At 44.3% G+C, this 11,422-nt stretch overlaps 1 protein-coding gene across 1 annotated transcript; it reads left to right on the top strand.

The window, feature by feature from the left end:
- Window positions 1-8,656: 8,656 nt before the first annotated feature.
- On the top strand, window positions 8,657-11,172 carry LOC143546625 (uncharacterized). Its single transcript, XM_077038258.1, has 3 exons — window positions 8,657-9,128; window positions 9,225-9,302; window positions 10,885-11,172. Exons 1-3 carry the CDS (start codon window positions 8,769-8,771, stop codon window positions 10,945-10,947), a joined length of 501 nt encoding a protein of 166 aa, XP_076894373.1. The 5' UTR covers window positions 8,657-8,768; the 3' UTR covers window positions 10,948-11,172.
- Window positions 11,173-11,422: the final 250 nt, after the last annotated feature.

The raw sequence follows: 11,422 nt of genomic DNA, 5'->3' as shown, positions 1-11,422 counted from the left end.
CAGTCCAATGTTCTTTTCATGAATTGTTAATGAGGTGAACTTTTGGACTTAGGCAAAGGGTTTTGAAAAGGGTTTAATTTTAAGGTTTTCCATGGGGATTCTTCCCGCGGAAGTCCTAATGTCACGAGCAGAAATTCCCGACTTTTCTGCTTGATCTTTGGGTGTGATGCGGGTGGGTCTGTAACCTCCTCGCAAGTCAGGAGCGTTGAGTTCCACTTGTGTATATTCTCCATGAGGTTTTGGTAGTTTTGAACATAGTGATCAATTATGTTTAAACCACCAATTCCATCTTGGAGGTTCAAACAATCTAGTTCTCGACGTTCCCGCTACGCGGGGATGTTATTCCCGTTTCCGCAAGCACTGCCCAGAAGATCCTTCTTGGTTTCAATTCCCTGCGGAGTGCTAGGTATGTGAAGGGTTTCGCCTTGACACTGTACCCGCACTCGTCATATAGTTACTTTACTTCCAAGGTACTCCTGGCTTCAATTCCCTGCGGGTGCTAAGTATGTGAAGGGTTTTGCTTTGACACTGTACTCTCACCCGTCTTATGGTTACTTGGTTGCCGAGGTATTCTTGGCTTCAATTCCCTGCAGGTGCTAAGTATGTGAAGGGTTTTGCCTTAACCCTGTACTCGCACCTGTCTTATAGTTACTTGGTTCCCAAGGTAAGGGGTATATTCCCGCTTACTTTGAATCTTTTTGAATCTTTTTGAAATTCGAAGAGTTGGTGAAAGGATAAGAACAGTCCAAACTGTTGAAACGTCGTCCGACGGTTTCTTCTGACAGTGTCAGGACGTGCAGGAAGTTATGGCGACGTGACAGTATATGGTCATTCCAGGCGCTTTTTCAGGCGCGTGGGCGCGATTTTTCGGGCGCGTGGGCGCGAAATTAATGGCACGCGTCCTTTCAACAGCTGTTGCCAGCTTGCTCTTTGCCACGTCATAGTTTCATTGCACCTGCGATTTCTCTCTCTTCCGCATTAAATTCATCGCATTAATTGCGATGAGTATATAAAGGGCGAGAGGGTGCATCTTAGTCCACACTTTCACTTCTCTCTTCATCTTCTAAACGATTTCCGGCGAATACTCACTATTCCGTCGAGCATTCTTCTGAAATCGTTGTTCTGTACATCCAAAACATGTCTTCTACCCGTGATTTTGAGGCCACTGCCGAGGAGTCTGAGTTGTTCGTCGAGAACCCGACGTCGACGTCCGAAAAGGACGACAAGAGCACTGCTGGCGAGTGCCAGTGCGCTCTTCCTATTGACCTCTACCAGTACATCGTCCGGAAGTTCATGCTCGAGCCGTTCAAGCCTGAGTTTCCGGAGCCACACCAGACGGTGTACGATGCCCCCAGGGGCAAGATAGGGGTGTACGCTGCATTCTTCGTTTATGGGAATCTCAGGTTCCCATTGACGAAGTTTGTATACCGTGTCTTGGAAAGGCACGGTGTGCATCTGACGGAGGTACACCCGATGGCGATCGCCAAGATCCGCCACTTTGAGTGGGTGTGCCTCATTCTGGGCGTGGAGCCCCACGTTGATCGGTTGATGACTTTCTACTCCTGGAGGTGCATCCAGGGGTGGTACACCTTGGTCAATCGGATCAAGGGTTTGAAGATCTACGCTACCGAGCGCAGTCTTCGGTCGTGGAAGCGGGAATTTCTCTATATTTCCGCTCGCGTCGTCCCCCTTGCGATGACGTTTAAGAATGGGAGAGCACTCCCCGCCCTTCACGCCCCCAATTACCAGGAGGCGGATTGGTTCGCCAAGATCTCCCGGATCCAGACTCCGGTGTACCACTTTGCGGAGTCTGGGATGGCGATGCTCGGGATGAGCCGGGTGTGGAAGGAGGCGTTACGGATTCCCATCGTCCTCGAATACGGTTTGAACTCTGTCCCTTACGGTATGCTCTGTCTTCTTTGTTGATATAGGTTTTTCTTCTAACTGTTTCTTCTTTTTATTTCAGAGGGAAACGACTTGCAGTCGCTCCCGCATCCGCGGGAGGCTGATGGTCCCGCTCGGATGGGTACTCGTGCTCTCGATGAGAACGAGTTGCCCATCTTGGAGCAAACGAGGGATCGGTTTGTGGAGGTCTACCCGCCAGGCCACCCCATTCTGAGCGCCACGCGGCCAGGTAAGGAGTTATTCAATCCTCGACCTCTCAATGCTGAAACCTCTGCTGGAATTCCTCTAATCTTGTCATCTTCTGATGAGGAATCCGCAGATGGTCCTCCGTTGTTGCGGAAAAAGAAGGCCACTGGCGCGAAGGGCAAGGCGAAGGTTGCCTCCACCGCCGATCCGGTTGTCCGGTCTGACTCGGAAACCCAGAGCGAGGAGGCGGCGGGGAACCCTGGTGGTAGTGAGACCACTGTTCCGGAGGTTGAGACGGCTGTCACCTCCGGGCAGCCCAGTGTGACGACGGTGAGCGGCGTGAAGAGGCCGGCTCCATCGGGTTCGTCCCCGCCTGTCAGAACCTTTAGGCTCAAGAAAACCCGTAAGTATAATCTTCCTTTAACTGCATAGCTTTCCACCATTATACTTATATCTTCTTTGTGCAGGCGTGGATGCTACCGCATTCCAGGGTGGAGCGGGGAGGAGCACCTCCGGACCCATGACGGTAGGTTTGGTCAACCTACCCGAGGCGATGACCCAGGCGTCTGCGCCTGCTTCAGTTGGTTCAGTTGCTCACCCGGTTGAGCCAACTGTTCCAACTGTGATGACATCTCCGCCGGCTGTCAGTGCCATATTTACTGATCCTTCACTGAGCCGGCGGTGAATGTTACTGTGGATTCTTCCGCAGCCGCTGCCGCGGTTGTGAGTTCACCTCCGCTGGTTTCTACCAAGGCAGCCTCCGCTATGCCTCCTCCGGCGCCGGTGCCGGCGACTACGGCCGGTCCTTCATGTATGTCCGGGGTTGGGGCGTCAAGCCAATCTCTGCCTCCTTCCCATCTGCCTGACCTCTTGGATGGATATCCGTTAGGTTCGGGTGATGGGTTTGGCGGCTACAGGCCTGTCGTCGACCCTACAGGTGCGTAGGGTTATTTTGGCATTTATTTTATATATATATATATATATATATATATATATATATATATATATATTATCATCTTTTCCTAACTGCTTTTGCTTTTACAGTGTCGGATTCCAATGAAGTGTATGTTCCACGATGGAACATCCGCCGAGGAACAACCCTTCGGACGCCTGTAGAATGCGTCGAATGGGCGCGCCACGCCGCCCCCGCCGGTGCGCTGGGGGAAGCCATGTCCTGCTACCAGGAGGGTAGGCTGTCGAATGAATTGCGGATTCTCCTTGCCCGGATGCAGCCGCGCGTCGAGTTACTTTGTCGTGAAAACGACAAGTTAAAGACGGCGCGTAGCCTGGAAGTGGCTCAGGCGCGGGCCATCCGGGAGGAGAACAAGAGTCTTGCCGCAGTGGCTGCGGAAAAGTAGAAGGCCTTCCAGGCCCTTGAAGTTGAAGTTCAGGCCCGTCTCGAGGCCCGTTCCAAGGCTGCCCAAGCTGTTAATGAACAGCTTCGGCTGGCTAAGGAAACTGCCCGGAATGCAACTGAGAGGGCCACCAAGGCTGAAGCTATTGCTGAGCCTCTACGCATTGAGAATGAGGAGCTTAAAGCCAAGCTAGAGAGGCTCCAGCAGGCTCATGATGCCTTGGCTATGGAAGACGCCAAGAAGCTCCAAGAGATCTTGGACAAGAGGGGCGTGCTTGACCACACTGAGCGGAAGCTAAAGGGCGTTGAAGAGGCTGCTGCTAAGGAAGTGTTGCTTGCCAACCTTAACAAAAGTGAAGCCGAACGCGCCCGTAACCAAGCTCAAGCCGCCCTCCAGGAGGCTCTGGTTGCCAAGGAATGGCTTCTTCGAGAAGCGTTGTCTCAGGTATGCGTAATTTCATAATATCTTTACGCTTTTCTTTGTAAATAGAAAAGGTTTTGATACTTGTATTTTTTCTTGTAGGTTGTGCATCGAGTCTTCACGGACACATCATACGACGATGCCATGAGCGCAGCCCTCAACGCTTCTCATGAGGATGGGGAAAAGGCCGGCTTCCTGCTTGGTCTAGGGTTCGTTGAGAAAGGCATCCCGCCTTCCAACTTCCCTTTATATGATGTGGATACTGAAGCTGTATATGACCAAGCAGTGAACCAGTATGCCGCCTTCCCGCATCCGGTGGTGGAGAAGGTGAACGAAGTTGTTGCTGCTGATGATGGGCTAGCCATTCTAAAGACCTTCCTTGAACCGCCACAGCCAACTGATGGTGCGGGTACAAGTGGGTTTGGAGGGAGTGGTCCTGAAGCTTGAACCTTAAGATCCCTTCCCACTGTTAGGATAGGTTTACATTGTATAGATTTATATTCATGTAGGCGGGTAGTTACCCGGCCATTCTTGTAATGAATTATTATGAAATATAAATCTTTGTGCGGGTAGGACCGCTACTTTCACTGGATGACTTGCTTTACAAACGTTATATGACTTGCTCATGCATACTTTAGTTTAAATTAGCAACCTTCCAAGTGTTCTAAATAAGTTAACATTTGAACGTGGTAGATAATAGGTTGAAGTTTTGCTTCCTCCTTCGTGATTGTGCGGGTAAGACCGTCACTTGCACTTAGGATGGCTAAACTTTACCAATATCTGACCTGCGTGGAGGTTTTCCGTTTATTGTGTTTACGCGGGTTTTGCCGCCGTCCACACGCAACGATTTCTTTACACTTATTTATGCGGTGAAAACCGGCATATCAGTGTTTTGAATAAATTAACCGTTCGACGCGCGGTTGTCAATAGGTTAGTTCGGTTTCCTCTATCATGATTTGTGCTGTTAGGACCGGCACTTTCATTTAGTGGGATCACCAAACTTTGCCTATGACTGACCGGCGTGAAGGTTTGCCGTTTTTTGTGTTTATGCGGGTTTTGCCGCCTTCCACACGCAACGACTTCTTTCCCTACTTATGTATGCGGTGAAGACCGGCATATCAGTGTGGAAAGTTCATAAATGTAAGACCATCAGCGTCAATGTGATAAGGAGAATCATTTCTATTAGAAGTGGCTCTGGGCCTTTTCTTTTACAAGTTTGGAATTGATCTACATGCAGATTGTGTAATTGAGCTCCCTTCCATGTTCTTGGGAGTGTCATCGAGCCTTTCGAGCCGATATGCACTTGGTTCGGAATCTCGTTGTTTACGCAGTATGTAGTCTCCAACATTGAAGCTGCAGTTTTATTCGTGTTTTCCCCAACTGGGGTTCTACACGCATCAGCCTGCTCAGCGTTCGTTACACCACGAGGTGCGCGAGCGTCCCATCTCTGAAAAATGCTTCGACGATGTCTTTCACGTCTGTGCATTCTTCAGTGTTGTGGCCTTTTGTCCTGTGAAAGTCACAGTATTTGCTCCGATCAGCATTGTGACGATGTCGGATTATTAGAGCCTTTGGCCATGGGAGCTTCTCAGTGGCGAATATCTCGGTGACGCTTTTGGTGAGTGGCGTCCATCTGGAGTTCTGGTTCGACTGTACGTTATCCATTCCGCCTAACCGATGTTGCAAGCCGGATGAGGTGTCAAAGTTTACCCTTGACTGCCAAATGCCTAGCTTCCGCTTTTTGTTTAGTCGGGCGGTAAGGACGTTGTCTTCTCTTGTTTTCTGGGTGTAGAGGTTTGTGCTCTGGGGGAGATCTCTACCCAGTTGTCTCTCCGTTTTCGCAAAGCGTTTAGCTGCTGTCATGATGGCATCCCATGTGGATGGCATGCCATCTTTACCCGTTAAGGTGCGGATGAGCTCTGGGTCTTTCGCGCCCTGGATGAAAGCAGCGCGAACAAGATCTTCGCTAATATTACCCAGACTTAGCTTCTTTGAGTTGAAGCGAGTGATGAAGTCTGGCAAAGATTCATCTTCCTCTCGAATGCAATTGAGGATTGTCCATTGCTCTTCGGTATACTTTCTTTGTTGGCTGAAGTGTTGGCTAAACTTCTGTTGGAAGTCTGCCCAATCGTAGATGTGGTTGACCGGTAGACGATCGAACCACGCTCTGGCTGGCCCAACAAGCGTCATTTGGAACATGTAACACCACGTAGGTTCCGTCCAATTACTGACGGTTGCCCCCGCTATGAATCTGTTCAAATGATCGTCTGGATCAGATATACCATCGTAAGTGCCGATGTTGGACATCTGTTTGGCACTTTTCGGGGCGATTGCTTCCGCAATGTCCCTTGCAAATTTGGACGTTCCCGCATTTGCCGCAGTTGGTCTAAATGTTTTGGAGAAGTCACGTGGGTTTCCACCCGCGTTTTTTGGTTTGAAGGTTTCTCCAAAATGCCTTCTCGGTTGGGAGTCCGTTTCCTTACGCTTCCCTTTCGCCCTATGACGAGGGTTTGCGTCACTATCGGATTCCTCCGAATCATTGTCCAAGTACTCTACGAATTCATCAGCCTGTTGGAGTGAACGCAAGCGTTCATCCAACTCAGCTTGGAATTCTTTTTGACGTGCTTCCGCCCACGCTTTAACTTCATCGAGTGTTTGGCGGGGGAGCCTCGTTCGTTGTCTCTCTAACTGGGTATCGGTGAATCCCAGTGAAAGATTATTTACTGCACTTGCCCCAGCTTGGGTAACCGAGGTAGTGTTCGTAAAAACTGTGTAGTCGCCGGTATTCCCCCTAGTAGCTGGGGTTGTGGTTACCGGTATTTCTTGGTCACTTGCTGGTTTTGGGACCAGAGTAACTTTAACCATCTTTCCAGAAGTTTTGAGAAAACTGAGAATTAAGTTCTAGCTTTTATGCACGGATGGCGCTAATGAAGAAACACTAATCGACCCCGGGCAGATTACGGATAATCTGGGGGCTAAATAAATGTTTCCCACGAGGGGTTAGATCCGGCAAAGATGGTTCTTCTGATAACCTGCAAAACAGACACCGTGAGCTCGTCACTGAGAAGGGGGGGTACCTCCTTGTGACCACCCTCCGGCGTGAGAATCAGACTAGGTTGCTCTTGAATATAAGTGTATATTAAGAGAATGACTAGAGCATATATCAGGTAATATATCAAGATATGAGATATGAGATACGATGTAAGATAAGATAATACCATTCCAAGGTGTTGGAGTATTTATAGCCGAATGTAGGTTTCCAAGAAGGTACAGCCGGCTGAATAGTGTTCCTGTTCTGCCAACTGTGGGCTACGCACATGTCATGCTGGTGGTTGGTGGGTAGGCAGCGGCTGATAGTGACCAGGCCGGCTGTGTACTATTCCTGTTCCACCAACTGCAGGCTATGCACGTCCTCCGACAGGTTGGTGAGTAGGCAGAGGCTAATAGTGACATACAGTACAAGAGTGTGCTGCTCGTCATACTGTTGTCAGTGAGCTGTCGTATCTTTGGTCAGATCTTTTGTCCATACCTCGTCAGGTACAGTACAAAAGATCCTCCAGTATCGTACGGACTGGCTCATTTGGGCGGGAGTATTCCCGGCTTTGCTCATTCCTTCTTCAGGTGACATTACTGAATTATTATGAGTTGTGCCTTGTGCGTGTAGCCTTGCTGCGCGGGTAGCCTTCCCTGATGGCATGTATCCGCAGCTGCGGGAACAGGCGGAGTATTTCACCATTGGGAGGCTTTTCCTGCGGGACCAGCTTGCGTACTGCGCGTAAGGACGTCACGTCTCTGAGCATGGTGGGTCCTGCGGATCCAGTTGGTCTCTGCGCAGACGTCCCTTAAGTCTTGCGGGTTCAACCGCGCAGACGTCCGTTAAGGAGTCTTGCGGGTTCAACTGCGCAGACGTCCCTTTTCAAGGTGAGTCTTGCGGGTCCAACTGGGCTCTGCTGGGACCTACCTCTTCAATGACGCCTCCACAGCGTTAAACATACTAAACCTATTCGACCCAAACGTAATAAATGGCCTTGTCCCATAACTAGTTTTAAATCATGACCAAATAACAAACGTGTTAAGACTGGACTCAAATAAACCTTATACAAATAAATAAACAAACCGAGTCCCAAACCGATTTTATGGTCAAATTGGGAAACATTTGCTTTGTTAATACGAACTGATGTGTTGACTATATAATCTAACTTATTAAATATAAAACATAAAGAAAATACATAAAACTACAACATTCAACTTAATATATAAATTAATATTAAACCATTAATAAAATATATATAATTGTTTTCATCATGCGTCACAATTAGGACTTTTTCATATTAATCTTGTTTCACATCTTCGTATCTATATATATTTCCGTGTTGATTGGTTTCGAATTAAATTGCTTAATCCAAAGGTAACCCATGCACATTTTTATTTGTCATATATGGACTCTAACCTATAAACACTTAATATTTTGTAGCTCTAACACTACTTGTTTACACTTAATACGGACTCTAACCTATAAATGTACCAATTAGGATGGTGGTTAGGATTCAAGTTTTAAACACTAGTTGACATTTAAAAAATATGAATTAAACAAGTTAGCATATGGACCTACTTAATTAATTAAATGAGCTAGTCATATTAATCAAAACATCAACCGTCACATAACTCATTCCTAGCACAGTGCATTTACTAAACCCTTCATTTCGTCTTCCACTCTTCCAGTTGTGTTAGAAACCAACACCCCTAGTTAAAAAGTACAACACATTGAACAAGGGTTAATTACTCCAACTCAACAAAAGTTGGAGGTCCAAAAACGAAACTTCTTTCCATTATATAATAATATCAAATTGAGTACCCACTCTCTAACCTTAAAAACTTACACAGTCACCCCCTCACTCCGCAATGAGACCAATGGATGACGTATGGAACGACATCAGCAGCCTCCCGTCGCCGACCACCACTCACTTCCAAAACTTCTTCGCTCCGCCGCTACGTCCGCCGTCTCCGGCCACCACTCACTTCCACCCGCCGCCGTCACCAACCACCATGCTAACCTTACTCACCACTCCCACCGAAGATCCATACAACAACAAGAGGCTTAGACCTAACCCAAACCCTAACCCTAACCCCAATCCTAACCCTATTCCACTGCCGTGTACTTTCACTCCGCCGGCCACCGCGTCTCCTCCGGAGTACAACGAAAAGTTCCGGCGACTGATGAAGAACCGCGAGTCGGCAGCTCGATCGAGAGCTAGAAAACAGGTTTGTTGGTTTGTTTGACTCGATCCTGATCTTTGTAATTGTGAGTAATTACTGATTTAGGGTTTTGGTTTCACCGGGAAATTGATTGATTTGCAGACTCGTGCAGATGAGCTGGAAAATGAAGTTATGAGATTAGCCAAGGAGAATGCAAAGCTCAAAAGGCTGCAAAAAGAGGTAAAAAGAATATTCTTTTCTTTTTTTATATTATTATTATTATTTATATATTTTATAATTAAAAAAAATACATTTTTTTTATGTGGTGTGTGTAAAAAGAAATTATTTAAAATATTTCTATTTTTAAGTATATATACTCATTATTGTCAAAATACTGAAATAGTAGTTTCCATAATAGTCAAAAGAATTTTACTTTCTATCTTGTGTTATCATTAATGCCTTGAAACATAAATATCATGACTATTTTGAAAAAAAAAAAAGGAAGCTAAACCCCTAGAAAAATCTAAGGGGTATTCGATGTTATGAGGTCCAATCTATCTAGACCTAGCGAGGGTTCACCTAGGCGTAAACATGGGAATATGACATATGAATCGGATTTGGACCGACAACGTCAAACACAATTTGTTTACAACTAAATTTTTTACCTATTTATTTTCTATTTTTTTGGATATTCATTTTATTTTCATGTGTGTATTATTTTTAAAAATGGTATTTTTTTGTCATAAATGTAACATTGATGATGGTACATGAATAGAAAACAAATACAAAGTGAACACATTTGTTATGAACAGAGAGAAAATGCTGTGATTTTTGGAAACGTAAATGTTGGTCATAAACGTTTATGATGTAAATGTTGGTACATGAATAGGAAATCTTTGTTTATTTCTTTCTCCTTTGTTATAATTAGTAAAAAAAATATAAGATTGAGATTATATATAAACGTAGTGACAAAATAAGAAAAATTACGATATTCATGACTTTTGGTATGTTTTAGAAAAGCTAACTTGCAAGTTACATCCTTCATCTGAATATGTATCAGTACTTGAAATCTTTTGATCACTTTGAAGAATATTTTTTTCAATACCTTGGTGTCACTTTGCTAGAGGCCATTTGTTGGTTTTCCATTACCTTGGTGTCACTTTGCTAGAGGCCCTTTGTTGGTTTTGTTTGTTATGCCAGTATTTATATATGCATACATTTATATCATTATATGTATTAAGATACATTAAATATATTTTTGGTAATTAAGAACAAAAAGTTTGAGATAGAAGACTAATTGCTTACTTTGGCCACTAACACAAGTTGTTTTTTGTTTATACTAAGAATATAAATCATATGTTATGACTTTAGTAGAATAAATACATATATATATATACACACACAAACTTTTCCAATTAAAAAATAAAGAATTACAACATACACGTGTTTGTTTGAATTATGTAGTTTTCATTTCAATTGATTTGTAGCCAGACAACTCTCTAGTCAAAAACATGTTAGTTGAATCTAATTTTCTTTATGAAGTATATACTTCAGTTCTATGTATGTGCGCTATTTTATCGTATGATTGTTTTGTAAATTAATTCTTTTTGTAAAGGTACAAAGTATTCTAGATCTATAATAAATAATTATAAAAGTATTAAGTACAAAATTTATATGAGAAATGAAAAGTTTTGGTTTGTTACTATAAAAAGTAACATTTCATATCAGATAGATAACGTTATATGAATATATATAAATTTATTTATTAAGAGTAGCTTATAAAAATCACATACCTTAGTGATTTTTGGTATATTTATTGCAGGCGCGTGTTTCACAGGTTGCAAAAGAATCTAGGCTTAACCGAACCAAAAGTGCCCCATTTTGACAAGTCTGCCTTCTACATATTTACTAGTTTCTACTTGTATTATTAGTTTTATTATTTTTGGGGGGGTAGTAGGAAATGACTATTTTGGGGCTTAGGTAATGATGAAGATGGGTGACATGTTTGTACATATTTAGCTGCTTTTTACTATCTCTATCAATTATTGACTGTCTTTCTAGTAAAAATATTCTCCTCCTTATTATGTATATATATAATACCCATTTTGCCCTTCACATGGGTTCTGTACTTATGTTAACTATTCAAATTGGTGAACCCAATCCTACTAAACCATGTTATTTTTTTTGTTTTTTTATGGGATTTTGGTTTCATAAAAATCATTGTTATTTGGTTTTGTTGGATTCTCATACTGTTTCCAGTTGATGTAACATATCATAACAAGATTGGACCCATTTTAATGATATTAGGTTATTAGGCTAAGGGGTGTGGGGGGCTCTAATGGGGGCTCTAGTGGGGGCTC

The sequence above is a fragment of the Bidens hawaiensis genome, unplaced genomic scaffold, assembly GCF_021521415.1.
Source record: "Bidens hawaiensis isolate Kalapana, Puna unplaced genomic scaffold, B.hawaiensis_p1.1 tig00014406_1, whole genome shotgun sequence".
NCBI classification, from domain to species: domain Eukaryota; kingdom Viridiplantae; phylum Streptophyta; class Magnoliopsida; order Asterales; family Asteraceae; genus Bidens; species Bidens hawaiensis.
Note: the sequence above shows the minus strand (reverse complement) of the source record. Positions and strands in the feature narration are given on the sequence as shown.